This window comes from Engystomops pustulosus, chromosome 6, assembly GCF_040894005.1.
Source record: "Engystomops pustulosus chromosome 6, aEngPut4.maternal, whole genome shotgun sequence".
Lineage (NCBI taxonomy): Eukaryota > Metazoa > Chordata > Amphibia > Anura > Leptodactylidae > Engystomops > Engystomops pustulosus.
Window position 1 is genome coordinate 59,391,334 of NC_092416.1, and position 16,970 is coordinate 59,408,303.

The 16,970-nt window shown below is 41.1% G+C and overlaps 1 protein-coding gene across 2 annotated transcripts in view; it reads right to left on the reverse strand.

Annotated features, from left to right (window-relative positions):
- Nucleotides 1-15,527, reverse strand: part of TNFRSF25 (TNF receptor superfamily member 25) — a 38,943-nt gene extending 23,416 nt beyond the window's left edge. For both annotated transcript variants that reach the window (XM_072156264.1, XM_072156263.1), the window contains exon 1: nucleotides 15,411-15,527. In XM_072156264.1, coding sequence (XP_072012365.1) covers nucleotides 15,411-15,446 — 36 coding nt within the window. In that variant the 5' untranslated portion in view covers nucleotides 15,447-15,527. The remainder of the gene's footprint in view (nucleotides 1-15,410) is intronic.
- Nucleotides 15,528-16,970: the final 1,443 nt, after the last annotated feature.

The window sequence follows — 16,970 nt, forward strand, 5'->3', positions numbered from 1 at the left end:
ACACATAAGGAGATAACTTGGTGCTGGCTGCATAATGTATGCAGCCGGCCCAGCCCGTGAGCCTGGCTCCATTCAGCCTTAACAGACATGAAATGTACAGATACATCACATGCCATTAAGGTGTTCATATCATCTGAATTAATTAATAGAACAAGTGATAGTGAGAACATAAAGGGAAAATCAGAAACACATAGGGAAATGCTGCAGTTAAAAGTATGTTTTCTATAGCATCCAAGTGCCATAGTACCATGATTACATAAGTAATGTTCATCACTTTTTTCAGTTCGTCCTATGCCATGCTGCATTTTCTGAACGAGGAAAGTTAGGACTTTTCTCTTTTAAAAGTTAAGGTATTTCATGTTATTGTAGCTGTTTCACACTTCTCCAGCTGGTAACTTTTCCTCCTGAGTCATGAATGGATTCTTTAGTTTCCCCTAACTGATCTGGTGTTATTCTGAACGATACAAACCATTCTGCTCTTTATTTACTACACCCACTACAATGTGCAGTCTCTTCTCAGAGATGGGCATGCTTTGCATAGAGGTTCAGGGAAGTAGACCTACAGGAAAAGCTGAGTAAGGTACAAGTTTGAAAGTAGAACAGATAACCGGAAAACCACATTTTACTGAGCGCACAAGAAACTTCTGGTAAAAGTATGTACAATAACACAAAAGAGACGAGCCTGAGTGGTAACATATATGGATTGAAAGGTTATATAACATCAAAGCTTTTGTGGGGAATCAAAAATGTACATTTTGTTTTAACCCTTCCTCATATTATGAACCTGTCCATCCTCCGTCATATTGTGGCTTCCTGTCCTCCATCCCCCTCATATTGTGGCCTCCTCTCCTCCATCCTCCATCATGTTGTGGCCTTCTATCCTCCCTCCTCCATCACATTGTGGCCTCCTGTCCATTATCCTTCCTCATATTGTGGCCTTCTGTCCTCCCTCCTCAAACATATTGTGGCCTCCTGTCCATTATCCTCCTTATATAGTGGCCTTCAGCCCTCCATCCTCCTTCATATTGTGGCCCCCTGTCCTTCATCCTCCTTATATTGTGACCCCTGTCCTCCTGTTGTTCGAGGAATCAAAAACTAATGGGACACAATTGTGAAGTAGAATGAAATTTATAGGATATTTTACACTTTTGTAAAAAATAATAAACTGAAAAGTGGGGTGTACATTATTATTCGGCCCCCTTAAGTTAATACTTTGTAGGGTGACCTTTTGCTGTTATTACACCTGCAAATTGCTTGGGGTATCAGGTCATTTTTGTACATCAAGAGACTAAAATTCTTGCACATTCTTCCTTGGAAAAACAGCTGGAGCTCAGTGATGTTGGATGGAGAGCATTTGTGAGAGCAATTTTCAGCACTTTCCACAGATTCTCGATTGGATTCAGGTTTGGACTTTGACTTGTCCATTCTAACACCTGGATAGGTTTATTTGTGAATCTTCCATTGTAGATTCCACAGAGCAGGTTTATTTATACGGAGACCTGATACACAAGTGGATTATATTTGCCATCATCAGTCATTTAGGACATTGGATGGGGCGAATAATATTGCACACCCCATTTTTCAGTTTATTATTCTTTTACAAAAGTTTTAAATATCCAATAAATTTTGTTTCACTTCACAATTGTATCTGGTCGGAGTTAGAGTAAATGGTGCACTCAGAGGTATGAGGAAAATAATACACATTGTCACATTAAGACCCTATATTCAATAAGATTCTGTTATTTTCCGCATACCTCTCAGTGCGCCATGACCACGACCAGATATCTTTCCCCCGTATCCTGTGGCGACTCTAAACGGGAGATTCTTATCTGAAGGCAGCACCAGCTAATACTCGTTTGAAGTTCTAAATAGTGTTGTGGCAATCCTTAGCACAACAAGAGACGGTGAGCGCTTTTTCCCTGTCCTCTCTTTTGCCACTATTTACTACCAACTTCACAATTGTGTCCCACTTGTTGATTTTTCATCAAAAAATTACAATTTTATATCTTTGAAGCCTGAAATGTGGCAAAAGAAAAGTTCAAGGGGGCCAACTACTTTTGCAAGGCACTGTACTTATATTACTTATGCTTTACTGATTCTGAGTTCAATTGTGTAGTATACTCAAGAACTGTACTCACTTTTCTGCTGGTGGGGTCACTGGGGGTGAAGTATTGTTGATTTTTTTTTGTTTGGAGGTGTTTTGGCACAGTTATAGTGCAATTGATGTTTTGCGAGCATAGGACAGTGCAAAATCACTTTGACATAGACCCTGCTTGTACCAAACTCATTATTTGCTAGTTTTAATAATATGACTGAATTCATGATTTATGGCTCTCTGTGTATGCACTAGCTTGTGCGAAAATTGATCTCACTCCCACCCTGCTCCCACCCTGGTCTATGTGCTGGGACTTTTGATGTTTTTTTGTGACTTTTTATGCAACTGTCGCAAACAAGTCCCATAGAAAGAGTCACTACTTTATTTAGGGCCAAAGCCACTTTATTGAATCTGACGCTAAGAGGCGTTCCAGAGATAGAACTGTTGCTGGTCTAATGACAAATTGCCCCCACTGTGAACATACAATACATTACTGTTCCTTACATTCTACATTATACTCCAGAGCTGACATTACACCCAATTCTCTACTTGTTGAGTGTCAGTGCCAGGACCACATCTGCCATGAAGCGGAATAAAGTTCCAGCAGATCGCGGACCATTTTGGGGCTAGTGGATCGCCGCAGGTAATATGGACTTGCCAAACGCTCTGCAGGGCACAGACCAACATGACGTCATCACGCACACCGGCCTGTGTCTATACACAAATAATACAGCTGCCAGCAGGAGAGGACGCGAAGCTGCGGGTGAGCTCTGTGGCTGGAGCCCGGAGGTAAGTACAAAGTTTATTGTTTTTTGAGTGTTGTATATATACTATGCATTACAGGGGGAGGCTGTGTATACTGGGGCAAGCTGTGTATACTGGGAGGGCTGTGTATACTGGGGCAAGCTGTGTATACAAGGGGAGGTTGTGTATACTGGGGAGGGCTGTGTATACTGGGGCAAGCTGTGTATACTAGGGGAGGCTGTGTATACTGGCGGAGGCTGGGTATACTGGGGAGGCTTTGTATACAATTTTCTACGAATATTATTGGAGCTCAGCAAAGAAGATGAATTTTTGGTTTCCATCTAGATAGATTTCCAAGATCATCCATGAGCAGCAAAATATTGAATGCTCTTCTGGGGTATAGCACAGGATCAGTACAAGATGTGGTGCTATGTGTGTATACAGTGGAGCAAATGTACTAATAATATTGTAGTAGGTGATAAAAAAGAGGAATGGCCGGTGTTGCTTACTTTATGCCACGAGTCACATGATGTGTCACATGACTGACGCCATGATTATTCCTTATTGCATGCATTGCACAGAAATTACCATGGTCTTCAACCTTTACCTGTGCAATAGGGGTTAACTACACATGTTGTCACTAGCAGAATCCACTGGGAATCTTATTTCTATAAACTACCAGAAAACAAATGCCACAAAAATGTGTGTTCCAACTCTTGTATCTGTGATCTAAAGTAAGTTTCCTCCTGCCAGACGTAAGTCATTCTATAAATACCAAATTCTATGCATTATAAAATGAACCAGAAGATTTTGAAGAGAGGGCAGGAAGATGGGTGCTTGTGAGATTGAGGATTTTTTAAGAACTTGTAAATCATTGACCTCAAAAGACAACATTCAATGTATCATTCTGATATTTACAGGAAAGTGTCAACCACATTGATCTCCCCAGGAAGTGAGATACTTAGAAGACTTTCTGCCACAAATCTAGTAAGTGCTGATGATGTCTATCAGAGTGTTATCAGGATCTTACACACAGGCAAACATAAATTCTGCTGTGCCCATGTAGCAAAGCAAAGATGACAATGATAGAATGAAGTCAACTGGACAGTTATTAAAAGAAGAAGTTAAAGTCAAAATGAACTGATGCATCCACCAAAACTGGACCTTAACAGTGAAATGAAGTCATAAGATAGGAAAGCTAGATACATATCATGGAACTGGTAAGAGTTCTCTGAAATTTACTTATAAAGATATGATAGGGTTAAACTGTGCAAACCCCAGATGACAATCACACAACACAAAAGAGAGAGCAGAGGAGGTAGATGGCACTGGGTTTAAGATGTAAAGAAATACTGCAATTAACACCTTTGACAACTATGTTGTCACCTGTGAAATTTGGGTGTTGTCACCCAAAACATAACTGCAATTTCGGATGGGAAGTACTGTAAGTACTGCCCAGCATCTCTAAGGGTGATGCCACACATGACGTTTTTGGTCCGTTTTTAGTCAGTTTTCCCAATTATCTTAATAGATAAACAGGTTGTTAGCAGCCAAACCCATGGTAAACTGCCAAAAACAGACTGAAAACGGATGTTTAAAAACGGACAAAAAATGCCATGTGTGACATCACTCTTAATCTAACTCTACTGAACTAATGGGTAAAGACAATTGCCATTGCGCATCAATTCTATACCTGTTTATGACCCATTGGTGACGAAACTTAAAGGTGTTTTCCTATTTCAGCAAATTTATTGTCAGGCTTAGAGGTTGTGGATCCTCTGAACCACTGCGGACGATGGCACAAGCCACTACCTGGGACCGGAGTCTAAGTGGCACCCGGTTTTCACCAGAGCCCGCCGCAAAGCGGGTTGGACTTGCTGCGGCGTGGTACCACCAGGTCGTTCCGCAGGCGTGACTTGTCCGCAGTGGCAGCCAAGGTCGGGGTACAGAATCGGCAGGCAATCTCGTAGTCGGGGTCAGGCAGGAGGTCAGGACGGGCAGCACAGGTTCGTAGTCAGAGTCGTAGCAACAGGTCAGGACAGGCGGCACAGGAGCGTAGTCAGAAACGGAGCAGGAGTCACAACGGGAAATCTCAAGAACAGCACACGGCATCAAAACAGCTTTCTCTAGGGCGCAAGGCACAAAGATCCGGCAGGGCTTGCAGGAAGAGGCAGGCTTAAATAGAATTGGACAATTTGGCCAGCGCCAATTAATGGCGCACTGGCCCTTTAAATTTCCTAGAAGAGTCGCGCGCGCGCCCAGAGGCACGGGACCGCGCGCGCACGGAGCGAGGCCGGGACTCGGGAGCGGGGAGAGGTGAGATGCGCTGGCGTGACGCCTGCGGGGAGCGAGAGGCACGGGTGAGCCCGCGACCCGCGATGTGGGTCGCGGGTCCACCCGTGACATTTATGTTATTGTTTGTATTATAAAAAGTGCTTTTCTAGATCTCTGCTTGCTGTCCTTCTATAGAAAGCTGCTATGTTTACTTCCAATGGACAGAAATCTGACCGTGGTCACACAGGTGAGCGGCTCGTTAGTATCATAGAGAGTAATCAGAGCTGTGTGTTATAACGAGCCGAGCACCTGTGTGACCATGGTCAGGTTTCTATCCACTGGAAGTAAACATAGAAGCTTTCTATAAATTGACAACAAGCAGAGATCTGGGAAAAGATTTGAGGAATTGATACAGAGAGTATATTGGAAAATTATATAACTATTTATCATTAAAACATTAACATTAATTTGCTGAAATGGGAATACATAGAGGGGAATACATAGAAATATATATATATAATAATATATGCAGCACCCTCCTTAACCCCTTAACACTCTGCGCCGTAGCTCTACGGCGCAGAGGTATAAGGGATGTCTGAAGAGGGCTCACAGGCTGAGTCCTCTTCATACAGAGGTGGGGGTTGTTGCATATTGCAGCAAACCCCCACCGCTAATAACCGCGGGCGCCGCCGTCTTTATTACGATCGCCGCGCCCCCGAACGTCATCGGGGGGCGGCGATCGGTTGCAATGGTAGCCTCGGGTCTTCGTTTGGCCCGAGACAATCTGGTGGCTCATTGTAATGAATGTGCTGCAAAAATGCCATATATTGCAATACAGAAGTATTGCAGTATATGGTAGGAGCGATCTGACTGTCTAGGGTTAATATACCCTAGATGGTCTAAGAAATGGTAAAAAAAAAAGAAAAAAAAAAAGTTTAAAAAATAAAAAAAATTTATAAAATATTAAAAATTCAAATCACCCCCCCTTTTCCTAGAACGGATATAAAACATAATAAACAGTAAAAATCACAAACATATTAGGTATCGCCGCGTCCCAAAATGCCCGATCTATCAAAATATAAAAACGGTTACGGGCGGCGGTGACCTCCGAGGCGGAAAATGACGCCCAAATGTCCGAAATGCGACTTTTACACCTTTTTACATAACCTAAAAAATGAAATAAAAATGATCAAAATGTCGCACAGACCTCAAATTGGTAGCAATGAAAATGTCGCCTCATTTCGCAAAAAAAGACCCCTCACTCATCTCCGTGCGCCAAAGTATGAAAAAGTTATTAGCGTCAGAAGATGGCAAAAATGTTTTTTCTTTTTTGTACACATTCATTTAATTTTTTTAAATGTATTAAAACACAATAAAACCTGTATAAATTTGGTATCACCGCGATCGCACCGAACCAAAGAATAAAGTAGGCGTGTTATTTGGAGCGAAGAGTGAAAGTCGTAAAAACTGAGCCCACAAGAATGTGACTTTTTCAATTTTTCCACATTTGGAATTTTTTTTCAGCTTCGCAGTACACGGCATGTTAAAATAAATAACATTACGGGAAAGTAAAATTTGTTACGCACAAAATAAGCCCACACACAGGTGTGTACACATAAAAATGAAAAAGTTATGGATTTTTGAAGTTGGAGAGCGAGAAATGAGCCGAAAAACCCTGCGTCCTTAAGGGGTGAATGAATTTTTATGCATTGCCTCATCGATGAGCTAATTACTTATTTATTTTTTCAGTGTATAATCTAGGTCTAAACATTGGGCCTGGGCACCTACTTTTCTAATCTGTTTGAGGTTAAAGGCTAAGATATATAACTCTAGAAGTTCTTTAGGCAGTGTAGGATGGTTTGCTATGGCAAATGGAATCCAAAACCCCTAGTTACCCTCCTGGGTCTCTCCCTGGTCCAGGACTTGGAAGTCACACAATACCCTTGACATTATGAGCTACCCTAATTAAATCAGGTTAGATTTAATTAATTCAACATCTGAAGGCCACAAGTCATTTTTGAAGAAACAGTAAAAATTCCAAGAATTTGTGACAATTAATGTCTTCAAGTTCAATTAAAAAGTTCAGAGAGTGCAAATTGTTGGCATTTAAGGTGTGAGTGGCTGGCATAAGAACGTAGGTTAGAAAGAACTTGTTATGTGGTTTGTAATCTTATCAGATTTTTACAAGTATATGAAACACATGTATGATCATCATGATCACAGACATAGTTCCATTACACACTGCAGCTTTCCTGAATTGATCTGATTTGTAATGTCTGCAGATATACTAAGAAACTAGTCAAAATTAATACTGTACATTTTCTTCAATGTAAATTGCGCTCTAGCTATAGCTTGTGCCCCTTGAAGCCTGAACAGGCACAGTTTTAAACACAATTCTGAGCCAGTGAAGGCTTCTGCTCCCCCCCCCCTCCCTTGCTGATGTATGTGGCACAACAGAGGGGTTTTCATCATATAGAAGATCCTGGTTCTTGAAACATCAAATCAAATCAGTATAGGGTTTGGGTGTTACCTAAAGATCTAACACCTGCCTAAAACATATTGGAATATAAGGATAGGTGGCAGTTGTGAGCCTTGGGTGAATGGCCCCCAGTGATGCCTCCTTACCACAATCAGTTGACCAGAAAAACAAGAAGCATCCTATTCCTAAATATTTCACCTATTTTAACTCTTTGGCCCACTTCAGACATTAGTGGGTACAGCACATGTTTAATTCTTTAACCTTAAACATATGTGTCCGGTTTTCCCATAGCTAAAAAATGCACAAATGATACAAAAACATGATCTAAAGTGGAATGGAAGTCTCTGAATATCGTCTTCTGTGCTACCATAGGGGCTCATAATTTATAGAACCGTGAACATTTCCCTAGTAATTATTTGTAACTTTATCCATATATGTTCTTCACACCTGTCTGCATCTAATAGTTTTCATGGCCCACACCGCAATAAAAGGTTTTTTTTAACTATTTTTTATTTATTTTTTTTTACCATTTTACTATTTTTTTTTAGAACTCCTAGGGTACTTTGTCTGATGGATCCTATTATATACTGCCATACTACAATATGGCAGTGTATATGGGGATTTTCCACCTTATTCTTTACAATGTGCAAATTGGAAGACCCGAGGCTGGCATGGCAACCGATCGCCAACTTTTAATATCAATGTAATTTTGGCCACCTCCTTGTCATGTGTGTGTAAGTGTAGGAGGGGAAGGATATTCAGTAATTTACCAATATACATCTATTAAAAGTTCTTCACCGCTTTCTTGATGTAAAGTGAAGTCTCCTGTCTTTTAGCTCATTAGCCAGACAGCCCTGTCCATAAAATGGCCGCAGATGGAGGGTCATGTGATTGCTGATAGCCAGTCAGAGATCACATGATCCTCCATCTGCAGACATTTTATGGACAGGAATTTCTGTCAGATGAGGTAAAAGACAGGAGACTTCATTTTACATATCAATAAATCATTGCAGAACTATTAATAGATGTATATTGGTGAATTACCTAATATCCCCCTCCCCACACACACACTTTCACACCCATTACAAAAAACATGAGGTAAAGTGGACAACCCCTTTAAGTCTGCATCTATGAAATCACATGTTACACGGTTTTCACTCCTATCCTTCTTAAAGCGATTCAGCATCTAATAAACCAGGAATAAGAATTATTATTGAAAACCCTTTTGTCTTACTTTAAACGCAATGACAAAAAAGGGGAAGTTTTCACTTAAGTTATCAGGTGACTTATAACACACAGTAAATGCTGTGTAGATGATAGTAATAATAATAATTTTGACAAAAAATGAAGCAAAAGTTATTCACTACAGAATAAAAGCAATAAATGGAATACAACGGATCCTTCACCCCTCATACATTCATGTCCATAAAAAATGAAATTAAACATTTTGGATGGATAAAGTACATTACATACTAAACTAGGTCACATCCTTAAGGGGTTATACCAGATTGCAAAGAACACAGAAACATTCGGAAAGGTTGGAAATGAAGTCTTGCAGATTTCTATTAAGACCACAATCCTACAGTCTTGTTTGACATCAACAGATAAACCCAAAACTTTAGGGAAATATGTAAATGTTTATGTCCAGTCATAACAGGCAGAACATTTTACTGCTGAGGTCATAGTATTATGTGGCATAAACCACAACTGGGTTAACTTGTATGTGAAGTAATTACTCAAAACCAATACTTGTCAATGTGTCAGGTGGGGGGAGACTAAAAACTAAATATACCCACCAATGCAGGATAGGAAAAGGTACTTTGTAAGGGACATCCACCCATCAGGAGTAGGTGGCCTCTTGACAAACTAACTTGACGTCAACTCAACATTTCATCTGCTTTAGAGAGTATTTACGCAACTATAAAATCCCCAAATGGCATAAAATGTCTGAAGTAGCAAAGGGATTGTACTAGGTTAGAAGAACTGGCTTTCCCTTCCAGAAACACCACATTTGTTCATGGGTTTTGTCTGATATTACAACTGTGCTCCAGCTCCAATACCATAGAAAAGAATTTTGAAAGATAGAACCTTATTTCTGGAAGAAATCCTTTATAAAACCTTTATTCACTGGATTGTAAAATTACTGTCATCAATGGGGCCCATAGCTAAGAAATCCTACACACAAAATGATAAAAATATGAAATTTCTTTTAGTAAAGTTATCGATATGAGCTGTATATATTCATATATATATAATTTTTTTCTACATTTTTGCATTCTCAAAGAAAGGGTCTGTGTATATCTACAAACAGGTGAATTATCAGGTGACCAAAGACAGTTGTCCAGAGAATTCATAATAGCCCGAGCCCAGGAGACTATAAGCCAGGGAAACATTGGTCAATTTGCCTGTTACTTGCAGAAGCAAAAGCGCTCATCCCTTCCCTCCCCACTGTCCACAAATGGACAAAGTACAATAACTACCAGAACAGTACAGTGACTACCACTAACGTCCTAAAAATTTTGGAACTATGGCGAAATTGGATGGCTGAAAGGGTAAGATCATGATCAGTCATGCTTACAGAAAACGAGCAAGAAGCTAGTTATAGGGATGTGATATGTACTCAAAACACTTAGGAACAAATAAACCATCTTTTCCATGTCGCCTGAAGTTTTTCACCTGTTCTAGGTATTTAGAGAAAGCATCTCTAATTTATAAGACGTGGAGCTTTTCCATCAAGAAATAAGTACAATGGAAGATCGTTACTGTGGATGATGGGATACACATACGATGGCTGAGCACTGCATCCACCGCATCTCCAAGAACACCTCATCGCAGGATATCACAGAAACCAGGTTTCAGCGACCTGATTGTCAAAACGGATTTTTTTTTTTTAATATCAAAAGTTTATTTACATCAACAATATACAAAAACAATATCTCATAACAGAAGTGCGTTCTCTATACAGGCAAATGGGCATACAATAATATCGTCATAAGAGAGCTTATCATACACATATAATCTACTGTTTACGTTATAATTCCAGCCTCCCTACAAAAAATTTCCCATATTGCTTGTCTCAATAAACTTCCTCTAATAGAACTTCTTTTTCGCAGGAGAAATAGGGGAAGATTTATCAAGTGTCTGAAAGTCAGAATATTTCTAGTTGCCCATGGCAACCAATCACAGCCCAGCTTTCATTTTATCAGTGCTCATGAATATTTTAAAGGGGAGCTGTGATTGGTTGCCATGGGCAACTAGAAATATTCTGACTTTCAGACAGCTTGATAAATCTGCCCCATAGAGTTGCACAACCAAGCCCCCCCCCTCCCCACCCTCTTGCAAGTCCACTAGCCAAAAAAAAAAAAGTATCGTAAGTTTCCACCAGCTCTTTGCTTTTGGAGGGAGTTTGGATCCCCATTTTCTGACTATAATTACCATTGCTACATTAATCAACCTACTGATCAATTTACCATATAGGTTGGTCATTCTTGGATTATCCAACAGGCCAAAAATAGCTGTGGGAGTGACTAGAGGAAGATCAATCCTAAGAGTATCATATTTTTCCAAATACTTCAATCCAGAAATTTTTTTATAAACGGGCAGTGCCATGCCATATGTAAAAAGTCTGCATCAGGCAATTGGCATTTCCAACACCTGGAGATTCTCCTTCAGTTTCATTTTACACAAAGCCACTGGAGTATAATACACCTGGTGCAACACATTAAAATAAATTAACCTATGATTCCAATTTAATGAGCATAATTTAGTGTTTCTGTGAATTACTTTCCATTTTTCCTTACAAAGTGTCCCGATCATCTGTTCCAATTTACCTTTAGATTTATGTATCATATTCCTCGAATAATTATCCCTTAAGAACCTATATATTTTAGAGGTAATCTTCTTATTATTACCCTTTGCTTTAACAAAACCAATACACTTATGTGAGTCCAATTTCATTCTTATCCCGTGATTATTGTATTTCATAACGTGCTTTAGTTAAAGATACCGTAACCATTCTTACGGTTTTAATCCATATAACCTTTGCATCAACGAAAGTGAAATAAATTGCCCATCTATTATGATTTGTGCTATATACCCATTCCCCACCAAAAATTCTGATCTGGTAAATCGTCTACTACAGTAAGATTTGCATTAAACCACAGAGGAGTGTAATTTAAAAAAACATATACTCCCAATATGCTCCCGAAAAAAGGGAAGGCCCAATCCCCCTTCACCTACCAGTTTATACAAAAAAAATCTATTTTCATCCTAATTCTCTTTCTTCCCCAAATCAGAATGTTCAATATTGCTTCAATCATTTTGAAGAAAGAGTCTTCAATCCAAAACGTAGAAGCTGACAGAAAATATAATACCTGCGGTAAAATGACGATTTTAATAAGCTCAATTTTATCTGCTTTAGAGAGTGGCAGTTTATTCCAACCTCCAATTCTTTTCCTCAGTGTTCCAACTAATGGTGCCAAATTTAAACCATAAAATACTTCCAACCTACTCGAAACCTCCACGCCCCCAGATATCGAAAATTATTAACACAGGCTAATGTAACGTTATCCCGCACCCAGCTTTCTACCAGTGGGTCTAGGGCCAGCATAAAGGACTTCCCCCAGTTTATTTTTAAACTGGAAAATCTACCAAATTCCTCCACTACCTTAATTGCAATTGGGATGAATGTGGGAGCATTTTGTAGGAAAAGAGCTAGGTCATCTGCATATAGACTGATCTTATCGTCCCCCCCCCCCCCCTTATCCCCCACAACCCCCTCCAACTATCTTTGTTTCCGTTCTCATTTTGATGGCAAGGGGTTCTATGTATATTGCAAATAATGAAGGTGATAGTGGACACCCTTGTCTGGTTCCTCGAGTCAGACGAAATACCTCCGACTCGTTGTTACCAACACGGACTCTCGCTATGGGGCACTATACATACACTTCACTAGACCAATAAATCGATCTCCCAGCCCAAATCTCCTCATCACTTCCCAAAGGAAACTCCACTACACCCTGTCAAATGCCTTTTTGGCATCCAGTGACAGGTCGGAGCGGAGTCCCCCCTCTCCCAGATCGATGAAGTTTTAATGCGTCCCATATTGATCCTTTACTTGCCGATCCAGTATTTCTTACCCAAAACTGATGCACTTCTTCCTTAATATCCATCTGTCCTTTAAGGATGCCAATCCAGTAAGAGTTTAGCTTAAATTGCCTATAAGTTTGGGACCCTGATTTCAAGATAATCATGACCTAGTGCAATATTGTGTAACTACTAGTTTGATCAGCAATATGACATTTATTAATTAGTTGATATTAATTTCCAACATTTCTTTACTCCAAGATTGAGTGACAACTAGTTTGAGCAGCGTGTACTTTGGACGGTGGCAATATCAGATCTCCAAAAGTAGAGCTGATTTCCAGAATCCAGGCCCCAAAGTTCTGACTATTAAGGGTGTTCATCAGATTGGTCGTCTATAGCATGAAGTCCAGATACAATGAGGAACATGTTTCATAAGTCTGGCTTTGTCGGTCTGCTTTTTGGTACTTTTCATGCCTTCTCAATTGGTTGGATGTATCTAACTGGTTTTCCCTTATTGATACATGTGGCCAGGGCTGGATTAAAGGAGGGGCTCCTGGGGCTCTAGCTCCGGGGCCCCCACCACTTTCACTTTTTAAGGGGCCCCCACCAGTTTCCGACAGTCAGCAACTCAGCTCAGCTGAATCGCTGACTGTCTCCATGTGCGATGTGCTGCGGCCTGTGGCCGCCCGCATCGCACATAGCGGTCTAGGATGTCAGCTGTGTCAGTGAGACACAGTTGCCATCACTGGGGGAGTTCGATGATGCACTGTTTTGGCGGTTGTGATGGGACGCCGGGGGCAAGTGATGACATGACGCTGTTGGCGTCCGATCACTACATGCTGCTGCCAAAACAGTGCATTGGCAATCTCCCCCAGCGATGGCAGCTGTGTCTTCAGTGGCCGGCAGCTGCCTGAAGAGCATTGTGGGATCACTGGAAGGGAAGGTGAGGTAAGTATGAAGTTTATTATTTTGTGGCCATTTTCTACAGGGGACTGGCGGCTAAATTCTACAGGGGGATGGTGGCTGTATACTACAGGAGGTTGGTGGCTGTATTCTACAGGGGGTTGGAGGCTGTATACTACAGGGGGCTGCAGGCTGTATACTAAGGGGTCTAGCAGGCTATATACTACAGGGGTCTGGCATGCTATATACTAAAGGGAACTGGCAGGCTAAATACTACAGGGGGCTGGCAAGCTATATACTACAGGGAGCTGGCAGGCTATATACTACAGGGGGCTGGCAGGCTATATACTTCCAAAAACATTTCGTCTTTAGTGAATTTGCGACTTTTTAAAAATTGGTGCAACTTTTACAGCTGGATTCAGGTGATAACTCAGGGAACGCTGCAGAAAAACTAGACAATGGTGAACTTTGTATGGAGACTGAGGCAGAAAAAAACCCGCAAATGAACACAAGCCTATCCCACCTTCCCAGGTCTATTATCCCTCTCTTTTCCTTCTCTCACAGTGACAAATGAGTAATAATACCTTTTTGTTAATAAAATACAGCAGTATCCATGAGCAGGCAGCAACATCCTGGGCAAAGTATTTTTGGTCTACACAAGTTGGGTATGTGTTCTCCAGAAACTTTTTCAACTGTCCCCATACCAAGACTGTGGTTGTTTGGAGGTGGTTTGAGCTGTTACTGAAAGTTGGATCCGAAACATCCTGCATGTCATGTATTGTCCCATGTTATGTCATGTTGTTGATACTTTGTAAAACCTTATGAAGATTTACAAGAAGAATTCAAAATGGCTGATTTGTTGCAACAGAATTTTTTTATGTGCTTAAATGCACATCTTATTATTCATAATGGTCAAGTAGAACCCAAGAGCTATTGCCTCCTGTCATTCTATTATATGGAAATTTAAGTATGGTATGGACAGCTATAGACTGCAAAAAAGTAGAAAAAAAAAACGGACAAACATATATAAAAGGTTCATTATAGAGTAATGCAGACCACCTACTGGCATACATTAATTTGTCATTGAGTGAGTTCTAAATGGCCATGGTAGAATAACTTGTTTTCTATTCTATAAAATTTATTGGTGGTGGTTGCCCCCCCAGGCTATTCTTGGCAGAGGCTTTTCTTGAAGTATAAGGGTCTTCGATCATAATGAAAAGTCCATAGCAGTGCCCCCCCCCCTACTGTTATTGTATTTATAGTACTGCTGTCCTCCTATGGAGAGAGAACTTGGGGTGACTTTAGGACCCAGGGCCCATATGTGGAATTAACTGTTGAAGCCTCTATTTTATGAACATACAAGACAAATATGTTCATGTCACATACTCAGGCCACATTCACACGGCCGTTGGGGTACGTATATACGGCCAACGTATATACGTCCCATATGCATTGCCCATTGCCAGCAATGGGTGCACAGTGCCGTACGGATTATGATACAGAAATGGGACCCGATGGGTATATTCCATTTAAGGGGGTGGGGAGTCTGTGCAAAGAACTTTCCACGGTTCTAGAATTGGAGATTGCCCCATCCATGGTCTTTGAGTTCTCTTGTATCAGGTGGTCACAGAAATCGTTTAACTCTGCATTAAATAGGGGCCACATCGAATAGAAGCAGAAACTGTGTATGTATCTCTCTATGTATATCAACAGGAGCCCTTCAACCATCAAAGATCCCGCCATTTACACATAACTATATCTCTTGACCACGTCTCTTCTAACATTGTGAACATAATGATGCTTAAAGAAACCATAAAAGCTGTGACTTACCCAATTCAGCAGCAAAACGCACAAAAATGTCTTCATTTTGGAAATAAATCAAAGTTGTAGAATTCTGGCTCATATAACCCTATGCATCAACTTCAACATCCCCAGCAGCAGTGACTACAATGCCACCTATAGAGTCAGTGTGAGTGTATTCTGCTCTCTGATGAGGCCACTCCTCCTCATTTCATGTCATACTGAAGCCCACACAATTGGTAAATGTGTTACTTCACTTATGAAATGTGACCACATCAAAAGAGCATTTCTGAAAACTTCCTATAAATTAAAAGAGGTAGAACTAAAAAAAAGTGCAAAACTTACGTGAAAACTCAGTGATGGGCTGGAAATAGTGATGTCAGTGCTAGGTACATACTGCAAGACATCACCAACACTGCTTACTGGAGAACCTATAAAGAAAGAAGGTATTTGAAGGGGTTTTCCAAGCTTTGAATACAGAATGTACGGTGAAACCTCCCCTGAAGAACACTTATTTGTGAAGACCTCCTGTTTATAGAAACCATGTTTTCGCATACTAGACACCTTCATGAAAAGTCACTCACAACAAAGTAAACATTTTATGTAACCCAAGCACATCTAGCTGCTGGAGTGTGTTCCCTTATCTTAAAATGGCATCATTTTTGAGAAAATCCTATTTTAAGGTTATGCAAATGAAGCTCTAGGGTTTCTGTCTACATCACAGGACACACAGCACACACCCCAGTATATAGATAGGTATCCCCAGCACATGTCCCCAGTATATAGATAGGTAGCCCCAGCACATGTCCCCAGTATATAGATAGGTAGCCCCAGCACACGTCCCCAGTATATAGAGAGGTAGCCCCAGCACACCTCCCCAGTATATAGAGAGGTAGCCCCAGCACATGTCCCCTGTATATAGATAGGTAGCCCCAGCACATGCCCTCAGTATATAGAGAGGTAGCCCCAGCACATGTCCCCTGTATATAGAGAGGTAGCCCCAGCACACCCCCCAGTATATAGATAGATAGCCCCAGCACACCCCCCAGTATATAGATAGGTAGCCCCAGCACATGTCCCCAGTATATAGATAGGTAGCCCCAGCACATGTCCCCAGTATATAGATAGGTAGCCCCAGCACATGTCCCCAGTATATAGATAGGTAGCCCCAGCACACGTCCCCAGTATATAGAGAGGTAGCCCCAGCACACCTCCCCAGTATATAGAGAGGTAGCCCCAGCACATGTCCCCTGTATATAGATAGATAGCCCCAGCACACGTCCCCAGTATATAGATAGGTATCCCCAGCACACGTCCCCAGTATATAGAGAGGTAGCCCCAGCACACCCCCCAGTATATAGATAGCCCCAGCACACCCCCCAGTATATAGATAGGTAGCCCCAGCACATGTCCCCAGTATATAGAGAGGTAGCTCCAGCACATGTCCCCTGTATATAGATAGGTAGCCCCAGCACACGTCCTCAGTATATAGAGAGGTAGCCCCAGCACATGTCCCCAGTATATAGATAGGTAGCCCCAGCACATGTCCCCAGTATATAGAGAGGTAGCCCCAGCACACCTCCCCAGTAC